The sequence below is a fragment of the Manis pentadactyla genome, chromosome 4 (genome assembly GCF_030020395.1).
Source record: "Manis pentadactyla isolate mManPen7 chromosome 4, mManPen7.hap1, whole genome shotgun sequence".
NCBI classification, from domain to species: Eukaryota; Metazoa; Chordata; class Mammalia; order Pholidota; family Manidae; genus Manis; species Manis pentadactyla.
The window spans coordinates 154,299,651-154,324,940 of record NC_080022.1 but is presented as its reverse complement, the minus strand read 5'-3'; the positions used below and the strand labels follow the sequence as shown (position 1 = coordinate 154,324,940).

The following is a 25,290-nucleotide window of genomic DNA, read 5'->3' as shown; positions in this document are numbered from 1 at the left end:
TAATTAAAGAGGATTGGTGCTCCCTTCCCTGGTAAGGATTAAGAGTGAGCATAATAATGACTTTTTTGTTAAAGGCTTTTCTTGCCCTTTCAGGAACTTCACCCTGATGAAATTGACACCGACTCTGCCTACATTCTTTTCTATGAGCAACAGCGGATAGACTATGCACAATTTCTGCCAAAGATCGATGGCAAAAAGATGGCAGACACAAGCAGCATGGATGAAGACTTTGAGTCCGATTACAAAAAGTACTGTGTGTTACAGTGAAGCTACCACTCTGGCTACTAGACAGGCTGGTGGCGAGGGGGATGACTCCCTGTAGCTGACATTTGGCAAAAGCATCGCTGAAAGGCAAGCTAAATGTAGTTATTTTATCCTGTGGCCCTGAAGCACAAAATAAAAATCCTAATTAAAATAGCATTTAACATAACAGTAGTGATAATTTTGTTTGGAAGTGTCTCACACAAGTTCTCTGGTAGAGAACTTTCAGGCAGAGCCCACCATTAGCCTGTAAAGAAAAGGGTTTGGCACCAGCCACCTGGGACCAAATAAGAAATTGTGCTTGTCCAGATAGGAACAAATATGTAGTGAGTATAGAGTTTACCAATAATCATAACAAAATACTAAGAATCTCCTTGGAGTCAAAGTAAAACAAAAATCGTAGTGTTGTCTGGAGACGACATGATATGCTACCTCCTTTTACCTGAAGTTCTATTCCATTATATTGGCAAGACGGAGAAAACAAGATCCTGAAGGTGTGCAAAGAATTCCTACAGTGTGGACGCAGACTTCTTGATTAATTTTTTAAACCATTTTCCCACTCTTCCTATGCCTTTCTTGCTTTTTGTTTTTTGCTGTTGTGTTTGTGATTGAGACACAACCAGTCATTGATGGCAGAGGCATATATAAATGATCAATCTTAAGAGCTGTGTGCCTTCTCCTTGAGGTCTTGGTTGAGAGACCCTGTAGGGAAAAAAAAAGCATCCCAGGCAATCCAGCTAACATGGCCCTCCGGATAGAGGCCTCTTACTGTGTGGACACTTCAGACATCCTCCGAATGCATTCCCTCCTCTCCCACTGCGAGGTGTGGTAGGGTGGTTGCCAGTATTTGCACCATCTTCACATGCACATGTTGCACAAAGAGCTTCTGAGAAGGAAAATGGCATCAGTGCCAGATGGTGTTTTACAACTAGTGGTTGTTGGTTCTTTGTTTCTTTGTTTTGCACTTTAAAAAAAGAATACATGCAAATGAACTTTTCAAAACTTGCTCATTATTTGATGGCTGTAAGGGCTATAATTACCTTAAAATGGGTTATTGTCCCCCATCATATTAAATTAAAAAAAGAAAAACATCCCAAGCATTAATGGTATATTTTTAATGAAATTGGTGGTTTTAGGGAGTAAACTTCTGTTTTCTTTGCATATCTTATTTTGCCCCCCCAAAAGTTATGTTTCTTTGTTCACTTCACTTTTTCCTCCAATAATTCAAGACTGGAACAAAAGTATAAATGTTATTTATTTCAGGCAGCATTTTTTTTCCTATGTTCTTTTTAAATATATGTTTGAAGTAAATATATCACTTTTTTTTTTCAATCTTTTTTTATTCATCTGAACCCTGGAATTGTCGGGCTCCATTACCCTTCCTTCCTTCCTCATAGATAGTAGGTAATTAAGCATTTGTGCTGTGATACCTGAGGCTGGTTATTACCCAGTTCTTCTCAGAGCATTTGGGAAGGTTGTCTTAAATGGCTGCCTAACTTGAAACCCTCTTCAGAAGAAGACTGTAATTGTAAAGAGGAAGGAATGGCCTAAGTGGTATAATATGATGAAGTCAGATAAATGCAGACTTCATAGTTTCATAATATTCAGTATATAAAATCCATTCTTACCTGGACAAGTTCCATGAAAAAGTGGAAGATTTTAAATAATTTCCTTACAGATGTTTTATTTAATCAGGTAGCACAATCTACTAATGTTGTTTGATCTGTTTGTTATATTGGTTGTAATTAATTTTTTAAATTCATGATTAGAAAATTTATTAAATTAACTATTAACTACATTCACCTTGTAAATTACTGTATAAAACTTGACAATGCACTGACTTTAGAGAGATGTTAATGTATATACATAGAGTGTAAATAAAATAGTGTTAATGTACTGAAATATGAACTGTATAAAAAAAGTATTGGTAATTGTATATGGAGTGTACTTGTTTATCTGTAACTATTATCCAAATTAAATACTGTGGATGCATCTCTGTGTTGTTTTTCCTCTATACAAGTAAACAGAAAAAAAGTCAAATTCTTCAGCCTTTCTCTCTGTGACCCTGTTTTAATTCTCTTACTTGAATAATACCTACCTGACTTACAGAGTAGATGTTCCATCTCTGAGAAAATGGAAACTGTGATGAAGGTAGAACAAGATTACCTGCAGTGATCAGGTGAGTTGACTTAAACTTGGCTCACATCCCTGCTAGGCAATTATTTTGTAAGGCATTGAAGGGGAAGAAGGGTAGAGAGCTGGTGATGAACTGAGAATAGATGAAGGAGGTCATACCGTAGTTTACAGGCAAATTAGGAGATAAGAAGAGGCAGACTTCTCATTGGTAGAATGACTTGAAATGATCCTAGGTTTCTAGGGGGTGTGAGAAGCCAGGGATGTCCCTGGTATTGTCTGTGGAGGTCTCCAAAGAAGTTGGCAATATTGAGAAGAGTCGAAGGTTTAGAGCTGTGGGTCCTTCACCTTCAGCCTCTGTTTGTTTACCTTTAAAATGTAAATACCTTCCTCTCAGGCTTATATTGTAAATGAAGTATATAAATGCCTGCATCAGTTTCTTGGTAAATGCTTAATGAGTGTGAAATCAACACCCATGAGATTCAATCCTGTTTTGCCAAGAGGTTTTTTACTCCCTTGGTATATACTGACACTAAAAGAATTTAATACCTCTCCACTCACAGTGTCTAAAAACAGGAATACACATTAAAATTGTATAGAATAAAATGTGTTGAATCAGCAGCAGTAGTAGTCATGAAAAACAAAGCACAGCTCCTAAAATACCAGTCTATGTCTCTAGCTTTTTCAAAGACAACCTTGTAAAGGACCAGCTTAAGGAGATGAGCAAGCATCTTGTTTCTGGTTCCAGAATGAACCTGTAAGTTGAGAGGCCTTCAGCCCCAACCTTCTCTGCCTGAAGGCAGCAATTCCACAGGGAATCTCATCACCACTTGGTGGCATTGCTCACTGCGGTTTCCTTTCTTAATTGCAGACACCATTGAAATTGAGCAAGTAAACGAATTGCCACATTTCCCCCAACTATTTTAAAGGTTAGATGTAGAGTTTTACTAGCCATAATCTGTAGGTTAAAGAACAGAGAGCCCAGTTTTCCTTGATGATGTACCAGCGGGCTCCTTAGTTTTGAAATCACAAAGTCAGAAATGCACACACACACACCTCTACGATCAGAGACCCATGAAAGACAGAGCAATAAAAAGAGGCTTGTCTTTGAGTTTGCCAAACTTCCTGAACAAATGGGAAGTGAGATGGTAAATAAGAGTGAAGAGTTGGGAGGCATATAGGGACCAAGTTGGAAACAAAACGTAAAAGAAGCAGATCTAGCTGTGAATGAGAATGGGGAGTAGCTGGGCCTATGGTGAGTTCTAGGGCACACATCCATCTAAAGTCTCCATTCCGTTGTTACCATGCAGGAATGTGGGCTCCAGTGTTATGAAATCTTTTTTCCCCTTCTAAGGAGAAACCAGAAATCCAGAAATACTCAATTTAGAAATGTAGGCAATTAATTTTGTTTACATGTTAAACATTGTACAGTCCAAATAAAACCTATCTGCAAGCCAGTTATAAGACACCAGTTTATGCCCTCTGGTAAGTAGAAAGGTCATGGACTTTGAGCCCATTAAGACAAAGGTCAGATTCTAGCTTGGCTGTTAAAACAGATGTGAACTAAAACTAGTCCCTTAGACACAGATTTCTCATGCCAATGAGAATACCACTCTAATTCAGAAAGTTACTGTAAGGAATAGATAATGAATGTAAATAGGCACAGAGCCTGACACCTATTAGGTACTCAGTATAATATAACAATAATGTTATGGTTGAGTTAATTACCAAGCTGGAAGCATACTGCATGTTCTAGGTACAGAGCTCTGTGCTAGTTTCTCTGGGGAGCAGTTCCCAACCTGGCAATTCAGCAGCAGCATAGAATCAACTATGAGCTTGTTAAATGTGCCCCTTCCAGGGCCCCACCCATCATTGTCCTGTTACACCTGTGTTCTGTGCCTGTCTACACCCAGGTTTATGAGATCATCTCCCTTGCTTCCAGAAATCTGCATTCTAATAAGTTCAGGAGAGATTATTTTGCAGCCAGTTTGCACTGGTCTGCAGACTGGTCATTTATGGACACCACAGCTCCAAGGAATGAGTCATTACTTTCAGTTTAATTAGGGAAAGATGACGGAGGAGTGATAGTAATTAACCAAAGCTCCCTAGATACGATCGAATCTGATGAAGTGCTGACTGTGGACATTAGACTGTAGGCTGTTCATAGAGTACTTAGGGAAAACCAAATGGGAAAGGGAAGTGAGCTGCACCATGAAGCAAGATGAGGATTTTATTGTCAGGAGCATGCAGAATAGCGTTCTAGACAGACAAGCAGAGGTGGTGCATTGCAGAGACCTGCTTGAGCTTAGCTGAAGGTGAAATGAGAAGAATAGTAGGTGGGAATAAGTGGACAAAAGTCTGCTGTGAAGGCCTCTGACTGTCAGACCAGTCTATTAAGTGTTTCACATTGCCAAGTACTTTGGTATGGTTGCAAAACATTTTCATCTGGGTTACATAAGTACACACTAATCTATTTTAGACCATTTTATTATAAACAAGTTTCTGTTTGCTGTAATTTAGCTTTCTCTTTTTCATACATTCAGTCCATTTTTGCTGCAATTTCTCTTGATAATGAACTTGGGGCAATACCAGAAGGCCTAGAAGAACGCAGATGACTACTTGGCTTTAAGTGTTCTGAGAAGAGAAAAGTAAGTGGAAGAAAAAGCAAAGAAGAGTCAGCCAGGAGGTGGGAGAAAAACTAGAAAGGCTTTGGAAAGGGAGAAGGCTCGCCAGGGAGATAGGCTGGGGGAGGCATCCGAGGCTCGCGGGGGCCTCAGGGGCAGGCTTCTTCAGTTCACAGAAGGACGTGCTGCTGCTGATGGCTAAACCCCTGGTGCTCACTGGGATGATGCACTGTATAGCGGGAAGAGGACGTCCACGCTGCAGTTCAGCGGGAGCCTCCCAGGATGGGTCAGGAGATGCCTAAGGTGATCAGACTGCTATAGCCCCAAGAGCAGGTGAGTCATCTTACTGGCACCACAGAAAGCAATGAACTTGAAATCTATTCTACAGTGTTTGCTCTGCTCCTTGCACAATTGTATCACCTCGAGCAGGTCACTTGTCTTCTTCTCAGCTCCCTTTGTGAGTAAGGAAGGAGTTACGTTAAGTCAGTGGTCTTCAGCTTTTACTTTGAAACAACATTGGGCCTGGCCCTTTCTTCAAACTATGTTTTATCTGAAGGACCCATACAATAGCTAACGCAACCAGGTTGGAGTTGTTCAGGTTGAAGTGGGTGGGGGATGGAGTTCAGCTTGAGCAACACGTGAGGGCTAGAGCAGATGTCCACTGAGGCACCTTTGACCTGAGATTCAGAAAATGATGATGCAGTGCTGCCGCAGCATCGAAGAAGCTCCCAGAGAACTGTCCCAGCAACGAGAGATTCTCATTTGGTCTGCTGGAAATCGTGGTGGCAGCAGGGTGGACCTTTCTGAAGCCATTTTGCTGTTCTCAGTACATCTGGGCAGGGAGGAGAAGCCAGCCAACTAGAATGAAGGCCAGTCAATCCCCCCTCTGCAAAGGCCACAGGTAAGTGCCTGGAGTGCCTGTGGCTGGGTGTTTGCAGGGAGCCAGCCCCAAAGCCTCTGGCCTCCCCTTGTGCCAGCTGGAGAAAGTTACTGCTGCTGCTCCTCATTTGCCAAGCTCCCTGTAGCTTGGAGCTGTAAATAAACATACTCTGTCTTTGGGAGAGATGGGAAAGGGAGAGGGCAGAGTTTGTCACTCATACATAAGATGTTTATTGAGTACCTATCATATGGCATAACGGAGTGTCCTGTGCTTGGAACTGGAAGAAACAATGGAGAGGATGCTTGGACATTGAATGGACATACACTATTTGTCAGACCTCATGCTATTCATGTTCTGGCCTTTATCTAATGCTTACCACAGCTCTTTGAGGGCTGCATTCTCATCCCTTCTTGTAGATGAAGAAACAGACTCAAAATTAGGTCTCTTGCCCAAGTTGTCACACAGATGCAACGGTTCTGAGGTAGATTCAAACCCAGGCTCATCTGGCTGCTTCCGTACCACCCACTTCCCCCTGAACTAGAGTCTGTAATCCACCACTTAGCATCTTGAGAAGATAGCCAATCACTCTGAACCCCAGTGGCCTGTCTGTGACAAGGGATGACGGTCTTGATGACCCTGACTACCTTATAGTGTTGTGATAAGCATTGAATGAGAAGGTGAATGTGAAACCCTTTTAAACCTGATCACACTTGTGCAAACATAAAGTGTTATTGTTACAGAAGAAATGGGTGTCCTGCAGGCAGCCTCATCCCCATCCTCCTGGAAGATGAAGAAGTCTGAGGAGCAAATAACCATGCAGTGACTCAACTGGAACAGACATCCTAGGTTCTTACCTCTGGCTGCCCAGGAGCCGGACTGAAGATGGAAGGTGGGTGTAGAAGAGGAGGTGGGACAGGCAGGGAGAAAAAAGGGACTCTGGGTAAGGTCAAGACCTTTAGTTACAAACTGGACGTTGAAGTGCCTGGTAGTATCTTAGGGATTTAACAGGGATGTGATAGTTCCAGAGGCAGGATGGGGAAGACAAGGACAGCTCTTCAGGAGAGGGCAGCCACCAGCCACAGCAGCCAAGAGATTCCTTTGTTCCCCACTGGCCCTCTGCCAGACTGGGCTACCTGATGATACTTGGCCCACCAAGGACAGTGTCTCCTCCCATTAATCTGGGCCTTTTCCTTCCTGGCCTTTCCTGGGGAGGGAGGGAGAACAATTGAGCCTAACTGTTTGTACCCAGGTGTTTGCGCCTGTAAGCACAGACTCTAAACCAAATACCACATGTCCCTCCAGCCACCACGGCAGGCCCATCACAGCTGCCTTCCATTCAGTCCTGGCTGTGCTGAGCCCCGGAGGGAGCCCATTATCTTCCCCACCCAGTTATAAGCCCAGCTTTGGTTTTCTCATCTCTCCCCTTCCATAATAACGGAAATGCTAGGCCTCATCCAGAACTCATACCAGTATCCCCCCTTTCCAAAAGTTTGAGTTACAACACTTTGCTTTTACCAAAGACCTATGTTAGTACAGTAATGGCTTTTTTCATAAAAGTGAAAATACTCTTTGCATTTCTTTGGGTTAGTGAAAATGGGTACTAATGTAGGTCTTCCCTAAAAGCCACGTGGCATATTACAAACTTCTGAAAGGGGAGGGAGGAGGGAGGATGCTCTGCTTTACTCCACATCAGCTTACATAAGGTTTCAGAGGAACACTGTATTTTTGGATGGCAGGAAAAATGTGTAGTCAAAAAAGAAAGAGGGAGAAAGGGGAGGAAGTCAGGAGTGAAAAGAAAGAGGAAGGAAGGAGGAGAAAAGGGAAGAAAGAGAAAACATGCCTAGTTTCAGCTCTGGGGAAATAGCCAGTATAAATTTGGAGGACAACCTAAACTGTAACTGGTCTGAAAAAGAATGTTGAAGTCAAGGACCTGTGGCACTGCCCAGGTAATCCCCCTCCCAAAGTGGCAGCATGGGGGCCACGCCTGGCAAAGGCTTGGATGAAACATTTCCTCTGTGATCCTGTTTGCACTGATAGTTTGTTGGAAACCATTTCTTCATCTAGAGCACTCCCTGAACTTGAACCATTACCAAATTCCATGCAGCAGGATGCTGTGAATCAGCTCTGTGCCCACTCTGCTGGCCTGGCCATCACAGCCTCGGGCTCACTGAAACGTCACTCACTGCAAGGACGCAGGTTTCATTGGGCCACACACACACACACACCCTTCGAAGCCCCACTCTCCCTCTCCATATTGATGGTAGCCTCCAGAGGTATTTCAAGTGTGCCTTAAACTAGTCCTTTCAGCTGCCATGTGCTGAGCTCTGGGCAGGAGCAGCCAATCTTCTGGGTCCGCATTGTGCAACACCACCGCCGCCTCTCCCAGGCATCCCTGCCAGACTGGGCACCAGGGTTGGAATTGCTTACTGGTCCCTTATCCTCCACCAGAGTGTCCCCAAAGTACAGCTGCTTGCGCCCCACGATCAATGTTGGTGTTTTGGTGAAATTGCTTTTCTCTTGTGTGCTTCCATTCCCTTTATCACCCCAAGTGAATCCTGGAGGCTAACTGATAGATGCTACTCCAGACTCCGGCCTCTCCCGCCTTTGACTCGGAAGCTTCATGTGGACCCAGCCCGTCACACCTGCCAGGAGGTGGCTCTGGCAACACAGCCAGACAAGGCCGCCCCTTCATGCTCCAAGCAGCTCCTCACATGGCTCAAGCCCCCAGCTGAAGCCCCCAGCTGCACAGGAGCCCACTGTTGAAACTGGAATTAAACCCTGTTTGACCCACAGCCTCATGGAGATTGTGACCAGGCCAGGCCTACAGAATGAAGGGGCAAAGTCACTTTGGGCCCAAGTACTGGGAAGCAAATTCCCTGAGGACAACACACGTGACATGGGGAACAGTAAAAAGCCAAGGATCAAGCACCCTATTTGCCCAGGCTTCACATGTGGAAGAAGCTGTTCAAACTATACATAACAAAACAGACCGATTGTGTCAGTGGCTAGAGGAAAGTCAGCACAAAAAGAGCTTGGAAAACACACTTATCTCTCAGGATCGTCTGATAGGCAAGGTAAACATTTAGTCCCGGCCCTGGAATGGTGCCTGCTAGGTCTGTGCTTTGCTGTCATTTTCCCCTTTATTCATTCATCCTGCTGCCCGCCCCCCTCTGTGTGGCCAGCCCTGGCCTGGCACTTCATCCCCTGCTGTGACTCTCTAGTCTCCCTCAGAGGGTCTCAGTAGGGGAGCAGGAGGAGAGCAGAGACTGAGAAGCTTCACAAAGGAGTCACTTCTCAGCTGGGTTTTGACTGCTATGTACACCTCATGAGAACCACAAGGGGTGGGGCAGGGGAGAGCCCTCCAGGTCCAGTCTCCAGCATCTGTGGGGGACACCCACACTTCTCTGTGAGTGGGGACTCCCCAGAAGCACTTTCAGACCAGCAGCAGTAGTTCAAGGGGAGCAACAGGGACTGCAGGTTTGTGGATCTGGCAACCACTCACTGGCTGGCAAGGGGCAAGTTCCTTCACCTCTCCAAGCCTCAGCTCCTTTCAGAGAACTGGCAGAGCCTGGTGATGGTTGGAGGTTGGGCTTGAGTGTCCAACTGTCTGGGTCCAAATCCTATGACTACTGTATTACCTGCTAACCATAGGTCCCCTGTATCTCATTTTCTCAACTGAAAATGGAGAAACTAGGAATGCGTATCTCAGAAGCTCATTCTAAAGAGAAAATGGGATATAAAGCATGTCAAATAGTTTTACCTGAGTAGTTTTAGCTGCTATTAGCATACGGTCATTTGCATAGTCAAGACTAGCAATGCCTGTCCCTGGGTCCCTCAGCTCCAGTACTGACTGAGAGCCTGCCCTGCGTGCTGTGCTGGCCAGGCACTGATGTACCACAGTCCTGAAGCTGGCTTCCCCATGAAGCTGACGGAGTTTAGTGTGTGGGATGTTTATTGAGGCATGCCTCTAGGACCAACACCCGTGGAAGGGACAGAAGGATGCAGGATTGGGACAAGGGAGAAATGGAGCTGCCACTAGGCCCAGTAACCTCAACTGGCTTCCTGAGAACTCTGAAGCTGCAATGCCCTTTGGAGTCACCCTGAACTGGACTGCCCTTGATACCCTCACACTGATCAGTATTGGCAGTGGACCACCACAGAAAGGAACATGAACCTGGGTGCAGAGAGGCCAGCGGCTGAAGGTGTCTGCCCTCTGATGGCATCAGCTGGGGCAAGCCCTTCCTGGAGGGGGCTCTGAGCTGTGCATCACAGTGTCCACCACAGGCAGTAAACAGAGCAGACAAAAATCCCTGCCCTCCTGAAGAGGTGGTTCCAGTGGGAGCTATGTTCTAAAGGTGACTGTCAGGATTAAATGAAATAACCATGAAAAGTACTTGCGATATAAAATGAGTCATAAGAATTACGTATTTGGTCATTCACGTGACCAAATATGTATTTCCCAATTTCCCAGATATATTGGTCTTCATCCACAGTTCCTGAAAACACTGGAGAGTCTTAAAGGTAAAACAGGTGTTTTGTCATGTTAATGAGAGACTTTTGAACCCCACCCAAGGGCAAGGTCGAATCAGCCAATGGCCAAAAATCAGCCATGACTGTGCAATGAAACCCTCACAAAAACCCCTGAGCCGAGCTAATCGTGCTCTGCTCTGCTGTGCCCATCCCTTCCCTTCTCTGCCCCGCGCTGCTCTGCACTCTGCTTTGCTCAATCCTGTTTCTCAGTTGGAGAGAGCTTTTATGCTTAGTGAACCAGAACACCTCCACGTGCCACCAACCCAGACCCCAAGCTCCATAAGGATAGAAGCTCCTGTATTTGGGACCTTGCCCTGTGTCTCTCTTCATACAGCTATTAGCTTGTATCCTTTACGGTATCCTTTATTAAACTGGTAAATGTAAGTTGTTCTCCTGAGTTCTGGGAGCCACTCTAGTAAATTAATTGAACCCAAGGGGGAGGTCATGGGAACCTCCAATCTGTAGCCGGTAGGTCCGAAGCACAGGGAACTAAACTGCCTGGGGCTTGCAACCAGAGTCTGGAGTGGAGGGGAGTCTTGTAGGACAGAGCCCTTAACCTGGGGAATCTGGTGCTGTCTCTGGGCAGATAGCATCAAACTGAGTTGAGTTCTCCAACATCCAGTTGGTGTTCAAGAATTGCTTGGTGTTATGTGTAGGAAGACCCCCCTCCCACATATTTACACACACTGGAATCAGGTCCAGGAACCCAAACGGAGTTATACTATTATTGCTGCTGTGTATAATATTGTTATTGTTTTATATATACGTGTGTGTGTGTGTGTGTAGGGAAAAAATACACCACTGCATTTGGTGTCAGAGAAGTGGGATTAGCAGCTTTACAGAGGGCCTGGCATAACAGATTAGGCATGCAAGTAACGACAGCTAAAGTTAGCAAAACAGGTCAGGAATGATCTGAAAGGAACTGGACAGAGGGGACTCAGTGGCCTGCTGGTATCTGGATCCCACCCTTCCTGCTCTCCAGGCTATGAGTCAACAGGCACCCCAACCCCAACAGGGTCCTGCGTCTCTTGAGTCTCTGCTTAGTTCTTAAATAAACCCCTGGCAGCAGAGCCCTTCTCACTCCACCCTGGGGGTGGCAGCCAGGCACTGCTGAGGGTTCCTCTCTGCAAGAGGTGGCTGAGATGATGGGCTGGAGAGGGACTACAGGAAGGGAGCCCTGGTACCTCCAGCTCAGGGAGGTGGGAGTCAGGCAGACCTGGGAGAAGGAATGAGATTTCCTTGGTGCTGGCCTCTCGCAGATCGCTGGGAAGTTCTGTGGGGAGGAAGGCCACAGGCAGACGGGCCTGCTCCAGCGCCCTCTCTGAGGCATGCCCACCTGCCCTCCCCACGGGTCACCCAATACTGGAATCACCTATTCTGGGAGGGAAACCCCTTGCCCAGTCTGCAATTCCATTCCTGGAAGGTGCAGTCGGTGGGAGGGAGGCAGCCTAGAAGAGGAAGTGGCAGTCTCAGTCCCTTGTTCCTCCTTTTGTCCTGCCTTCTCTCTTGGCCCATTTCCCTGAGGTAGGTGGGATGAGGATAGGGCCACCAGACCTAATAAATACAAATATAGGGCATCCAGTTAAATTTAAATTCCAGATAGAGAGCAAATGATGCTTTAGTATAAGTATGTCCCACGTAATTTGGGGGATATGCTTCTACTTTAAAATAATATGTCATTTATCTGAAATTCAGATTTATCCAGCAACCCTTCATGGGTACAGACCACATGCTAGGGGAAGCCTGTAGCAAATCCAGACAGAACAGCTCTCCTGGCAGACTGCCAGGGCCAGAACTAATGATGAAGACAGGGACACATCAGAGGGCACATTCAGTAATCCTATGGCACCTGGGGAAGGGCTGCAGGAAAGTGAAATGGGACACTGGCCCCAGCCCAACTGATCCCACAGCAGGAAAGAGGCAGGGGCCCTAGGCGGGCTCTGCCTGACTTGAACCAGAACCCTCAGTCAACACGGCAGGTATATGAGAGCTGCAGAGCAGCCTGGGCCTCAACGGTCCCCCTGGCTCCCCCTGTTGTTCTGGGTGACCTTAGGCGACTCTGGGCAAAGGTCAGGCTGGGCTCAGTGGACTCACTGAGCAGGTGGACTCGGTAGACTGCTCTGGGCATGGTTGGGGTGGAGTACTGGGGGTGCCTGCGTGTCTGAGGACAGAGGGGGGCTCCACGACAGTCTTGCAGTTTCTCCCTTGCAGAGGAACAGGACTGCCACTCCACCACACAGCTGTTACCACAGAAGCGAGCCAGTGTGTCATTCCTTGGAATTCCACCCACTGTTCCCTCTCCCCACCCCCCAGAAATGGCCAGTCTCTCCACATGTGTATGTCCTACCCATTCTCTGATGCTCTCTCTGATAAAAGAATCATAATGATAATCATAAATGATTGAATATCTGCTTGGCAGGGGATCTCGTTTCATCGTTACAGCAGCTCTATCAGCTAAATGCTGTCAGCACCCCACTTCGCAGATGAAGAAACTGAGGCCCAGGCAGACCAAATCACCAAAGGCCTCACTAGCTTGTCGGCAGTGGATGGGGGCTCCAGCTCAGGTCTGTGTGGCCCTGGGGCCTGTGCTCCAAGTGTGTCTGTGTCCCTTTCACAGCCTGTGTTTTGTGGGTCTGGCACTACTATGCCCTGTGTGTCTGCCCTTTGGTCAGGAGTCTGGGAGAAAGAGCACAGACTAGGTTTTTTTCTCCCTGAATCCTCAGTCCCTGGCGTAGAAGAAATCATAGTATTTGTTTGAAGACTGAATCTTGTTCCAAAATGTACCCATACCCCTTCCCAGTCCCCCTGCCCTCTCCCTATCCTCCAGGCCTTGCAGCGGCCAGCACTTGGATAACAAAGAGCCTGCCACATGTCCAGTGTCAGCCGGATTAGGGCTCAAGGAAGGAACTGGCTTGTGACTTGTCTGTCCGGTAGCTCCCCTCCAAAGGAAGCCGCTCCCTGGGCCTGCCTGGGCCGGAGGTGTCCTTGGTCCCTAGAGGAGATAAAGCCTTTGTCCCCACGCAAATAAACAAACAGAGCTGCTAGACGCGTGTAATTCAAGGTGCAGGAGTAGCACCCCACCCAGAAATAGGCCTGGCCTTCCTCCCAAGGCCACCAGCAGGAGCCTGGGGACAGCTGGGCCCAGTTAGATGAAAGGGCCAAGCTTAGCCCATTTTGCAGATGGATAAACTGAGGCCCAGAGCAGGGAAGCCATGCCACCATGTCTGCAAGGCCACCAGCTTCCCGGCTTCTTCCTACCCATAACCCACACATAAGCATGGAACCTCAGGGTCACGCCACACTGGGGCCCCATATAGACACCCCCTGGAGTTCTATGACACAGCACTTTTACACATTTACACACGTGTGTGTGCATGCTCCACCACCACGACCCATGACTCTGGGCCTCTGAAGACCCTCTTCTCTCTGACCCCTCACCCCCCTTTCCCAACTCCATGTGCTGCCAGATTAGAGCCACAGGAAGCAGGGCCAGCAAGTGTGCAAACCATGAGCCAAGATGGGAACGTTTGTTTTCCAAGAATCATGTAAACACATGAGAGCATCCCAGCTTCCAACCTCATGATAAATCTAAACAGGGGGACAGAGAGATTGCCTGTCAGGGATACAGATGAGCTGGCAGAGCCAGGGTGGGACAGGGAACTGCAGACCCCACCCTGCACCTGCTCCAGAGGTCTGTCTCCCTCACTGGACTGTGAAAGCTGGCCGTGGGAGTGAGGAGGTACAGCAAGGGGACCCCAGGTTCTGACAGGTTCCCTAACCCCTCTGTACCTCAAGAGTCCCCATCCATGCAAAAGGTGAAATAGTACCAATGTATAGGATTGTAGTGAGGCCCATGCACAGCACACAGTGGACATTCAACAAATGTGCGTCCTGGTCTGTGCTGGGAGCCAGTGAGCCCAGAGAAGGCAAGTTGGTGGACAAAACTATCAGCCATTGAACCTTCCTCAGGCCTGGCCAGCTGCAGTGAAGTGTCTGTGTGTGTGTACATATAATGTACACGCCTGATGCAATGACCCAAGGGGCATCAGAATTAAATGAAAGTAGGGTGGGGTGGGGGCGGGGCAAGCTGGGCCCTCTTTCTGAATAAGGAAAGCCCCCTCTGGTGTCTGGGAGATGTGTCAGGAGCTAAGGCTGGGCACAAGGAGCTTAGAGCACCTTCTACAGAGGGGGTCTGCCAAGGGTGGGGGGCCACAGAGAGGCCATGACTGTACTCAGAAGAGGAAGCTCTCAAGAGCACATACACTGCAGGAGGGAATGCTCATGAGTCTCAGCCCCCAGGGTGTGGGGGTCAATTCCAGGGACATTGGCTGCCCACTCTTGTGGCGACTGGACAAGAGTGACCTTGGGGCGAGTCATGCGCTGACAGCTCCTTCTCAGCCTGAGGAACAGGAGGCCTGAACCCTGGGCCCTGGACAAGCTGTGCCCATTCTGGCCCCCGCCCACCAGGGTTATTATTGTGGGGTCAGGTTGACGGGGAGGCTCCTCTCCCTTCCGCCTGTGGTTGGAGCAGAAGCCTCCCCTAGTTTCTTGCAAAGAGCTGGAACTTCCTGGTTGTGCAGCCACGTTATTCATTGAATGTTACCTTGAGGGCAGGGACCAAAGTGGGGGTGGGGTAGGGAGAGGGAGGGGCTATTCAGACTTAGGAGAGCCCAGAGCCTGGGCTAGGGTGGGGAGGGTGCAGCTTAGGTCTTAGATCCCCGCAGGCTAAAAGGGAACCAAAGAGCACAGGTTCTGTGTCCACCCACACCCTGCTGACACAGGCTGCGTGCTGTTGCCATGGTGACAGTAATACCAACCCCCCACCCTGGCTGTGTGGTCAGTGCGGATGGAGGAGAGTACTTACTCCTGGTCACAAAGAGGTAAAGGAAAAGGGAGGCTGGTATGGCAGGGGCAGCCCTTCTCCCTCTCCCCAGGGGCTCTGGTGTATCCGAGGGGATATGGCTTAGAGGTCGCCTCCCACAGCCAGCTCCCCTCCAGAGAACAGCAGCAAGCCAGGGCTTCCAGCACGGGGCAGTGGAATCCCTCATGTGCCTGCCAAGCTCACACATCTTCCTGTGGGGAAGCTCACCACTTCTACACAGTCAGCCTGGTAGAGAGGCTGCCTCCACACCGACCTGGCCCTGGCCCCTGGGGGTGCCTCTTCACCCAGTAAAGCCAGCTCTCGTCCCTTCCCCACTTGATGCTCCTCCAGATCCAGCTCCGACCTAGGGTCCCTCAGCCAGCTCCTGGACCCCTGCAGCAGCCTCCCAGCTGCTCCCCTGCTCCTCAGCCCTGTGGCCCCTGCTCCACCATGGAGCCCTTCAGATGCCTCTGCTCACCCTCCACCCCATACCCTCAGCCTCTCCGTCTCCCTTCCACGCATGAGCATGCGCCAGCCTCCAGATGGCCTCTCTCCCTGGCCACCTTCCATTCCTCACTTAGCTTTCTCCATAGCATTTACTGCCTTCTGCTACATTGTACGATGTGGCTGTTTTACTTAGAGTGTCTCTTACTAGACTGTGAAATCCCGGAGGGCAGGCATTTTTGTTTGTCTTATTCCTTGCATATTCCCAGTGCCTAGGCCATAAACGCTCAAGAAATAATGACCAAATAAGTGAAACCTGTCTGCCACCTCGCCTAGGAAGCACCGACACATGACCTATACTCCCCACCCCCAGAGAAAAAGGCACCAGCTGGAGTCACACCAGCCCTGCCTGCTGTGGTCCTGCCATGGCGCCTCCACCCTCCTCTCATTGCTGAGCCTCAGCTTCCCCTATTATTCAAAGAAAAGGCTAGATTGGCACTTCTCTGGCTTTCACTGTGTTGGAGAGGTGAGCTGCCTCTGAATCTCTCCAAATGGGGTGTGGACAGGGAATTAAAGGTGGGAAAGGGTGCCTGGTGGTCCCTGCTCAGAAGAAATCTCCAGGCCTTCAGCTCCCATCCCAGAATGGAGGTGGGTTGACTGGAACAGTGCAGGGGTAGTTGTCAGAACTAAAAACATACCTGAGAAAGATTTCTCCAAAAATACGCACATTTAATCATCAAAATCCTAGCTGGGAAGCCTACAGTCAAGTGTCCAGAAGTGAGCTATCAGAGGAGAAAGCCAGCCATCAGGTAGGTGAGTGTGGGGACCAGCAGGGCGGGCAAGGGCAGCAGCAGCCGGCCTGGGGCCTGGGACTTGAACACCTGGCGCTGCCCCAGGCGCTGTAGGGGCCTGACATTGGCTGTCATTCTCAGTTTCTGCTCACTGTCGTAGTACAGCTTCTCGGAGAATGCAAGGATCTGTGGAAAGGATGTGATTCAGCAGGGAGGTGGGCAGCAGGTGGAGCTGCACTCCCGGTGCGTGACCCTAGGCTGGTCACCTTGCCTCTCTGAGCTCTCATTACTAAAGGGGCTCAGAATCCAAACTTCTCAGGTTTTTGTGCCAATGAAAAGAATAAGGGATGTAAAGTGCTTGGCATTTGTGGGCTCTCAGTTCCTGTTAGCTTCCCTTAGCTATGTGGACTCGGAGCTCATGGTTTTGAAAGCCTATTATTAAGACTACTATTATCACTATTGTTGTACAACAGTGGTTGTCAAATTTGATGCATTAGCATCACCTGGGGGACTTGCTGAACCACAGATTGCTGGGCTCCACTGACAGCTTCTGATTTAGTAGGACTGGGGTGAGGCCCAAGAAGCAGAATGTCTAGCAAGTTCCCAGATGATATGGATGCCACTGGTGCAGGAACCACTCTTTGAGAACCACTGTTCTGGAATTAAAGTACCACAAAGATAGGGGTTTAGATCTTTTTGGTTCTCTGCTGTGCCCCTGGAGTCTACATGTTACAAAGACTTGAGTACATTTGTTGAATGAATGCACTGTTCTCCTACTGTGGTTACACCAACCCTCTCTCAGCTGCGCCTGGCCCTCCCCTAGGCTGGCCCCTCTCCCCAGGCTCCCTGCCCTCAGCTGACCAACTCCCACCTACTTCCCAGGGCTCAGCCTAGACGCCTCCTCAGATCACCCCTGCCATGGCCTCCCTATAGACCTCTAGCCAGGTGTGGGGTAGCCAGGACCTTTCTTGTCTGTCTCCCCGGGGAGGGTCTGTAGATTCAACCAACAGAACCTCAGCTTCCTGGGGTGCCTCACCCCCACTCCAGCCCAGGGGACCTCAAGAGGGACCTAGAGGGTCGGTTTCAGGGAAGCAGGGCAGTGGACCCCGGGTACCTGGTCCCTGTGGAGCTGAATGGGCTCCTTGAACACAGTCCAGATGACCATCTCCTCACAGCCTGGTGTGGTGAGTGAGCCCAGGTAGCGGAAGTAGTGCCTCAGTTTTCCCTCCTTGGGGAGCAGATCTAACAGGCTGATGTTCTTTTTCATCACAGTGCTCATCTCTGGGGTCGGGGTACAGAAGATACTGTTAGTTGGTGGGGGAAGAAGGGGCTCTCTCAAGCTCTGATTCCCACTCACACACCTCACTCTGAGAGCCCAGGCTGCCCACCACCCCGGCCCTTCCTTAGCAGGAAGAGCATCTATCCCCCACCCAGCCCCAGCCACCCCCTCTTGGCCACCCTGACCCACCAGGTCTGGTGATATCAGACAGAGCCTCTACCAGGGGCTGGAAGCCATCGTTCTTGGGTCCTTCCTGGAAGGGAGGGAAGGGGCTTGAGAGGGGCTTGTGGGGAGCTGGCAGTGACCAGTTCATTCTTCTGGTCTGGGGTGAGGAGATCAGGCAGGTTCTGTGCCTGAAGCCCTGAAAGGTTCTAGGCTCCCCACCTGGGGGTGTACAAGCCATGGGGAAGCAGAGGGGAAGTCAGGCAGCCCCTCAGAGCCTGGGGGAAGCAGGTCCCACCTCCACCAGGAAAGCCAGCACCGCAATCTCGTCTTTGGGGTCCTGGTTTGCTTTCTCACTCCTCGATGTCCCCTTCTCTTTCTCATGTACTATGTGCATCTGGTCAGGGTGAGAGGGACGGAGAGGGGACCTGTGAGGGGGCTGGGCTTGAGGCAGGTACACCCAAGCCCAGACAAGGCTCCAGCCCAGGAAGGGGCCCTCACCTCCATGGCAGAGCGGTGTCCATCGAGGCTGTGCTCCGAGCCCTCATCCAGCTGCTCAGACCAGTGCAGGTGCAGCTGCTGGGCCCAGTACTGGGCTGCCAACCCTCCTTCAGCAATCCTGGCCTCATCCCCCAGCAACATCATCACTGCAGGGCACGGGAGGGGGCAGAGCCCTTGCACTCGCCTCCCCTGCCCTCTCCCAGCTGCTGTGTCCCCTCTCCACCCAGGTAGGGCCTAACCTCCTACCTCCCACCTTCCATGGGTTACAACCCTGGGCCCAAGGCACAAGATGGGTGGTACAGTCCCTGCACCCCCGCCCACCTGTTCCCGGCCCCACCTGGCCTCCCTATCCGCCTCTTCCTCTGCACACCCTCCACTGTCCCCAGCAGGCAACTCAGCCCAGCCCTGCCCTGCTTCAACCCCCTCAGTGATGTCCTGGTGTTCTCAGGGGAATGTCTCAACCCCTCAGCCCTGGGTGACCTGCCCTGCCCCAGCTTAGCTGACCCTGGGTTGGTCTGGCTTCTCCCAGCTTCACTCTCTGTTCCCCATCCATGCAGAGCCATGCGCAGTTCCCTGAACACCCCAAGCTGTTTCACGCCTCTGTGCCTTTGCACATGTTCCTTCTTCCTGGAACGGGTCCCCCTCCCCCAGCTCCAGACTGTTCTGATGAAAGTATTGAAAATATAGCCAGAGTGTTTCCACCTTGCCAAAGCCTTTCCTGCTTCCACCCACCCTGTCCTCAGTGGGCTTTTCAGCCCCTCCCCAGCAAAGGTGGGCCTGGGCCCTACTCCCAGGAGGAGCCCACCCCTCCCAGTCCTCGGAGAACTCAGGGTCCCTGGACCAGACACCCACGCCTGCCCAGAGCCTCTGTCCCACCCACCCGAGACCCACCTGAGTGCCCATTGTTTTTGACGGTCCACTTTCGCTTCTTGTCATAGCCAGAGAAGGAGAAGGGTCCCAGATCTTTATCCACCAGTGCCTTGGTGGTGATGATGTTGACAGGGGACTGGTGGTCCTTCTGGCAGTCTCCACCCCACTCGGCTGGCCCTGAGCAAGAAGGGAGGGCCGGCTGAGTCAGGAGCACCTGGCACAGGGTATGGCCTCCTCCGTCCCACTTAGTTCGGCCAAACACCCAGAGCACATGCTGTAGGCCGGCAGGCAGTGGGCAGGGGTGCTCTGCACAGAATTCTGCCTCCCCCTCCCAGGCCTCCTTTTCAGATGCCCCCACACTCACTCACAAAGCCAGTGGTTTGGCAGTGGCATGGGACAGGGAGGAAATAGGATGGCCAGTAGGAGACAACTTCATCCTGCTGGTCTAGGAAAGCAGAACCGGGTGACACCCTGCTTCCTGGGGTGCGATCAAGTTTGGGAGTAGTGCTTGGAAGCCACGGAGAGTCCCTGGGACACCTCAACTGAACACTGGCATGATCTGAGGCTGGGAGTGGGAAAGTAACCCCTGAGGCGCCTGATTCCTGGCTCTAGTTCCGGATGGGCGCACAGTGTGGCAGCACTGTCCAGTCACTGGGATACAGTGGAGGCAGGAAGAATGCAGAGTCCAGAGAAACTGGTCAGCATTTGAACAAAAAGGGCAATGGATGCCCTTCCAGGCAGAGTGTCACTGGAATAGAACCAATTGTCCGTTCTGTTGTAAGAAAGACCAAAAGCTGTATCCCCCCATTTGCTGCTGCTGTGATTTAATAGAGGACTTACCCTCTTGGTGACAGGGACAGAAGGTGCCGGGGAAGACTCAAGTTGCTCTACACCTGAGCACCAGGGGAGTGTGTGTGTGAAGTGCAAATATCTGACTGGGGGAGCCACCATTACCCCTCATCCTTCCCTCCCTCCCTGGGTCTCTGTTCCTGCAGGCGTGTCCCCAAGACACTGCACTTACCCAAGCAGGTGTGCCCAGAGGCCTTGGCTTGAATCTCGTAGCACCAGTGTGACTCTGGAGCAGAGAAAGGAAGGACGTGAGGCCTGTGGCAGTGTATCTATGCACACATACCTCTCTATGAACACACGAGAACTGTGTGCAAACACGCCACATCGTGTGTGTGCTATGTGTGTACACGGTGGACCAGAGGCTGGGGATATCCCTGGAGTTGGAGCCACCCTTGGGTTAGGATGGAGTGTTCTTGGGGTCTGGGCCAGAGGCCCAGGGGAAGGAAGCTTTGAAGAAAATATAGGGCTAGGGGAACAAGGTGGTAGAAGTGGCCAGGCCCCAGTGTCCCTGACCCATGGCTGGTCAACTGGCCATTTTGCCCAGGGCACTGATCTTCAGGTAGGGGAGGGCCAAACAGCCACCAGGCCTGTGGGGCCCTTTGAGACAGGCAGTGGGCAGCGCCACCCAAGGGGCTGGCCTCAACTCTCCATCTGTTGCTTATCAGCCTCCTCCTTCCTCTTTGCATCCTCCACCCCAAACACTGAAGGGAGGCTTCGGTGAGAGGAGAGAGGGGGATTAGGCCGGTCTCCCTCCCGAGACAATGGAGCTGGGTTCAGCCTGGCTGCCTTCCCAGAGTTGAGCTGGGGTGATGGAGATTAGGCTAGCTCCCCGCCGGTACACACCCTCTTGTGTTATTAAGACCCATTCTTGGCTAAACTCTCACAGCCCGCATGGAGGAAAGCAGCCAGCTCATTTCCCCTGTCCCTGCACCCTACAGTCCTGGTGTTTAGGGCCCAATAGACGTAGGTTCCAGTCTCAGCTCTGGCTCGGGGTAGCAGAACCAGCATGTCTGAAGAAAGGCTGCACCACACGCGTACCACACGAATGCAAGCTGTTAATAATGGCGGACACTGCAGAGGCAGAGGGGCACGTGGGTTCCCTCTGTGCTTCCTGCTCTAAAACTAAAACTGCTCTAAAATTAAAGTCTATTGATAAAAAAAAAAAAGGCTACCCCAGCAGGGTGGACAAAGCATTTGATCCAGAGCTGGAATTCTGTCTGGGCCCCTTAGGATCTGTGGGTTTAGGGGCAAGTCATTTAATCTCTCTGAGCCTCCATTTTATCATCCGTAGAATGGAAGTAATTCCACATCACCAGGCTGGGGGGAGGATTAAATAAGAGATGGTGTAGAGTGTTCCAGGTAGCCTGGAACTTAGGCCCTCCCTTCCGTCCCTCGGCCTCCCCAGCTCTGGCCTCCTGTCAGTGTGCTGATGGCCAAAGCCATGGAGGCGCACAGAGGAAAGAACTCAAGGATGAGCAAGTCCCTGGGAAAAGCACAGCTTCCTGCTCAGTGTGAGCTGAGGCCTCTGAGCCCCCGCACACCCCACCCTTATTGCCTGGGCCCCACCTCCTCTGAGGTCCCTGGAATGGGACAGGGTGAGGAGGGAGCCATGGAAGGTCAGGTCTCTGTAGGGAGTGGGAGGAAGAGTTTGAGGCCAAGAGAGTGAGCATGCACAGAAAACGGGGTGCCCTCTCACTCTGGGCCCCTCAGAGCCAGCTTGGTTTTTGAGCTTCCCAGCTCTGGATCAAATGCTTTGCCTACCCTGTTGCCACGGCTTCTTTCAGAGATGGACAGTCTCTGCAGTGCCTTCCCCATGGCAGTTCATCCCCTGCCCTGGACATCCTCCACTGTCACTGGGACAACCCCCATGTGGGTCAACTCGGCAAGGGGCAGTGACCACTTCCCACCCAGGCCTCTCTCTGCAGGCGAGCAGAGTTCTGAATCCAGCGCCTCTTCACCTGGCTCCAGTCCTAGCCCAGCAGCTCGCTCAATCTCTACAGGAGAATTCATTCACTTTCCCGAGCCCTCCATTCCCCCTCAGGCAGAAGGAGCTGCCACCCTCTCTCAGGGTCAGTGTCAGAGGAGACAATGGATGAGAGTCATCTGCATCCCCGACAGACTCCGTTATGGTCCCCCTGTGTCTTCACCTCTCAGAGGTCCTAGAGGCCAAAGGGGCCTCCGAGGTCACCGCTCTGAACTGCTGGCCCACAGGGAAGCCTTGCCTAAGCCAGAGTTCTGGGGAATCAGCTCTAAAGGGTGGAACCCCTTTTCTGCCTCTGCAGGGCTTATCTGGTCCAGACTGAGCTTTTCCTAGGAATTTGGCCTTCCCTAGCCACAGCTGGGTTTGTAATGGTGACCTCTGATCCACTGTCGTAATTATAGAGACTTTTGACTTGCGTGGCTGAACGCTCTTGTACCTATCCTCTTCACGAGGCAGGAGCCAGGGAAACATAATGTTGATGTGGCCAAGAGTGGGAGTTAGGGCTGTGTCGGGAGTAGCCTTCTGGCTTTCAGGCAAGAGGTGGCAGGGTCACAAACCAGCTTGGGTTCCTGAAGTTGTTCATGAGAGAGCTGTCCTTTGCAGATAATTATCAGCCTGCTGTCTCAGGCTACCTCCAGGAGGGCCTGGGAAGGCAAGGGGCTCCCTATAGGTGTTGGCTCCAAGCTCCAAACTCTACCTCGATCACCCTGCCCTGACCAGAGACAGAGTGAAAGACCTAGAACCATTGCCAATCACCCAGCCACTGTCCCCCACTTTTTACCTACCCACTACACCATTCTTTGAGATGACTGAAAAAGCTCTCTTTTTCAGCAAGATGGACCTTGCTCACCCCACCCTCCCACTCTGGGTGGCAGGGAGGAATCCTGAAAACCAGCTCAGCAAAACCAAGTATGTCCTGGGCAAAGTCTGTAGGCCAGGGGTCTGGGGCCCTGAAGAGGCCTACAGTCTTCTCCCCTTCTCCTCTCTGCATGGCCCCAGATGCTCTGGGGACTTTGATGTGCAGCGCAGTCACTGTCCTGCCTCAAGTTCCCCAGGAGATGGCATGCAGGAAGGCAGGTCCCTTGGCAGTTTCCAGTCAGAAAGCCACAGCACTTAAGGGAGCACAGCTGGTGTGAGGGGGCGGCTGAGCTAGATCCTGGCTGGCCGGCCCCAGGCACACAGTGGAGCTGCCAAGGCATCCAGAGCCCCCCATGCACACATAGCACCCACTGTACTAAGCACTTACACCCACTATTTTATTTGAATCCTTGAAACAACATCTGAAATCAGAATGACTTTCCCTAGTAACCCTAGTTTTATAAATGAGAAGACTAACGTCGCTTCACCCACCAGCTAAAAGCGGCTGAACTAATCGCGGAGCGTTTTTCTTTCTACTAAGCCCACTGCTTAAATAGGTTTCAGTGCCCAACCTCATAAATAAAATCTTTCACATCCTGCCTTTTCTCTTTCCTCTCTCCCAGGAAGACACCAGGAGCAGGATGCTCCTCATTCCCCCCCAAAGCGCCAGCTACGTCTCACACACCTGCGACAGGCACACACTCTTTGCTGTCGACGGCGCCCTTACTCCCCCAACGCCACGACTCCAAGGGACGGGAATCCAGCTTGGGAGAGGATTGCGGACCGGGCCCCAGGGACCATCTGAAGGGACAGCTGAGCCCGGGCTAGCAAGTGGGGCTTCCCGGGAAGGAGCTGGTCCCCTGTGGGGTCACGAAGAAGGTGCCTCCTGGATCCCTGTGCCCTGCTGCGCCTGGAAGCACCTTCACCTCCTTATCAAATATTAACACTCCTCCCCTGCCACCTCTCACCTAGGCGAATAATTAAGAGCTCTGCCTCACCATTAATCTTTAAACGAAAATCACCCTGGCCGGAAAGACCGGCTCAGCGGGGACCTTGGTTCTCGGGTGCCCCCCGCCAGGCTCCCAGTAGAGCGCTGGGGGCTGAGAAGATGAAGGAAGCTGACAGCCTCCGGGACGAGGAAACCTGGGCAGGAAGCGGGGATGCGAGGCCCCACCACACCCAATTTGTTGCCCTTGCTCGGCGGGGGCTGCCACCAAGCACAGGGCCCCAGCCGGCGGGACAGCGACCCACGGCCAGGCAGGAAGTGCAGAAACGGCGTGAAACTCCAGACAGGGCGAGGAACTGAGGCGGGTCGGAGAAGCATCCTTAGCCCCGACTCACACACCCGCCTCGCGCGGGGTCGGACCGCACGTGGCCGGTCGTGGGCCCCAGAGCTGCGCACCGCGTCCGCCCGCCCCCTCTCCGCTGCCCGCGCACTCGCTCCGGGACCGCCGCGCAGCCCGTGCGCCCGCACCTCCCGCCCGCGCAGCCTCGGAGGGGCCCGCGGGTCTGGGGACGCAGAGAGACTCCCCCCCACCAGGGAGCGGCCTGGGGTCGAAGCCGGGAGGGCGTTCACCTGCGCGGGCCAGGGTCCGGGCGGCGGCGAGGGCCAGGAGCGCCGGCAGCAGCCGCATCGTGCGCGGGAGCCGAGACGCCGCCAAGCCGAGGAAGGCGCACCGGGAAGACCGCCGGGGCTGCGGCGATCGTGCGGGCCAGGGGTTTTATAGCGGAGCCGCGACGGGAGGGAGCCCCGACAACAGGATGCGGGTGGCGGCTCCTCCCCCTGGCGGAGCCTCCCCTCCCCTCCCCGCGTCCCTGGTGTGAAATCCTGGCTCCCCACCCCTTGCGCTCCCCACCCGCTGCTGGGCCACCTTTTGCCTTGTGTGAGAGGCTCCCTCACCCACTCCGCGTCCTCTCTGCTCAGAGGCGGCGCCCTCTCCCCATCCTCCACCCCATCCCACACCTGGTCTCTGGTTTGGGAACAGGGTAGTGACATCGCAAGGGACTTAATGCACGCAAGGGTGGTGACACGGATTCCTGATTCGGGTTATTTTGGCGCGGACCACTGCACAGCCCTCTCGCCTAGGGAGCAGCCTGCCAGGGCCTTGGAATGGTCGTGGGTTTAGGGGGGCCAGAGGGGTGGGTGCGGGGAGATAGCCTCGCAGGGATGCCTGGGTTGACGAATGCGTGCTGGTGTTTGTTGTATGGGGTGCTCCTGGAAAGAGTGCGAGCGTCCTTCTCTCAGGCCGTGGTCGCTGCTGCTCTG

The 25,290-nt window shown here is 51.7% G+C and overlaps 2 protein-coding genes across 5 annotated transcripts in view; one reads left to right on the top strand and one right to left on the bottom strand.

Annotated features, from left to right (window-relative positions):
• The window catches only part of USP32 (ubiquitin specific peptidase 32), a 225,214-nt gene extending 222,961 nt beyond the window's left edge, over window positions 1–2,253 (top strand). For all 4 annotated transcript variants that reach the window (XM_036911110.2, XM_057501265.1, XM_036911108.2 and 1 more), the window contains one exon: window positions 94–2,253. In XM_036911110.2, coding sequence (XP_036767005.2) covers window positions 94–267 — 174 coding nt within the window. In that variant the 3' untranslated portion in view covers window positions 268–2,253. The remainder of the gene's footprint in view (window positions 1–93) is intronic.
• A 14,188-nt stretch (window positions 2,254–16,441) lies between these two features.
• CA4 (carbonic anhydrase 4) lies at window positions 16,442–24,793 on the bottom strand. Its single transcript, XM_036911107.2, has 8 exons — window positions 24,601–24,793; window positions 20,358–20,411; window positions 19,358–19,513; window positions 18,467–18,612; window positions 18,264–18,362; window positions 17,993–18,056; window positions 17,639–17,805; window positions 16,442–16,710 (listed from the first exon to the last, which is right to left on the bottom strand). Exons 1-8 carry the CDS (start codon window positions 24,656–24,658, stop codon window positions 16,519–16,521), a joined length of 936 nt encoding a protein of 311 aa, XP_036767002.2. The 5' UTR covers window positions 24,659–24,793; the 3' UTR covers window positions 16,442–16,518.
• Between the last annotated feature and the right edge of the window lie 497 nt (window positions 24,794–25,290).

Bases quoted from the DNA above. Each gene is read 5' to 3' on its own strand.
- CA4 (XM_036911107.2), bottom strand. From the start codon at position 24,658: ATGCGGCTGCTGCCGGCGCTCCTGGCCCTCGCCGCCGCCCGGACCCTG. The intron at 19,514-20,357 runs GTAAGTGCAGTG...CTTCTTGCTCAG, and splicing joins CTCTGGGCACACCTGCTTGG to GGCCAGCCGAGTGGGGTGGA. The intron at 16,711-17,638 runs GTACCCGGGGTC...TCCTTTCCACAG, and splicing joins TTCAGCTCCACAGGGACCAG to ATCCTTGCATTCTCCGAGAA.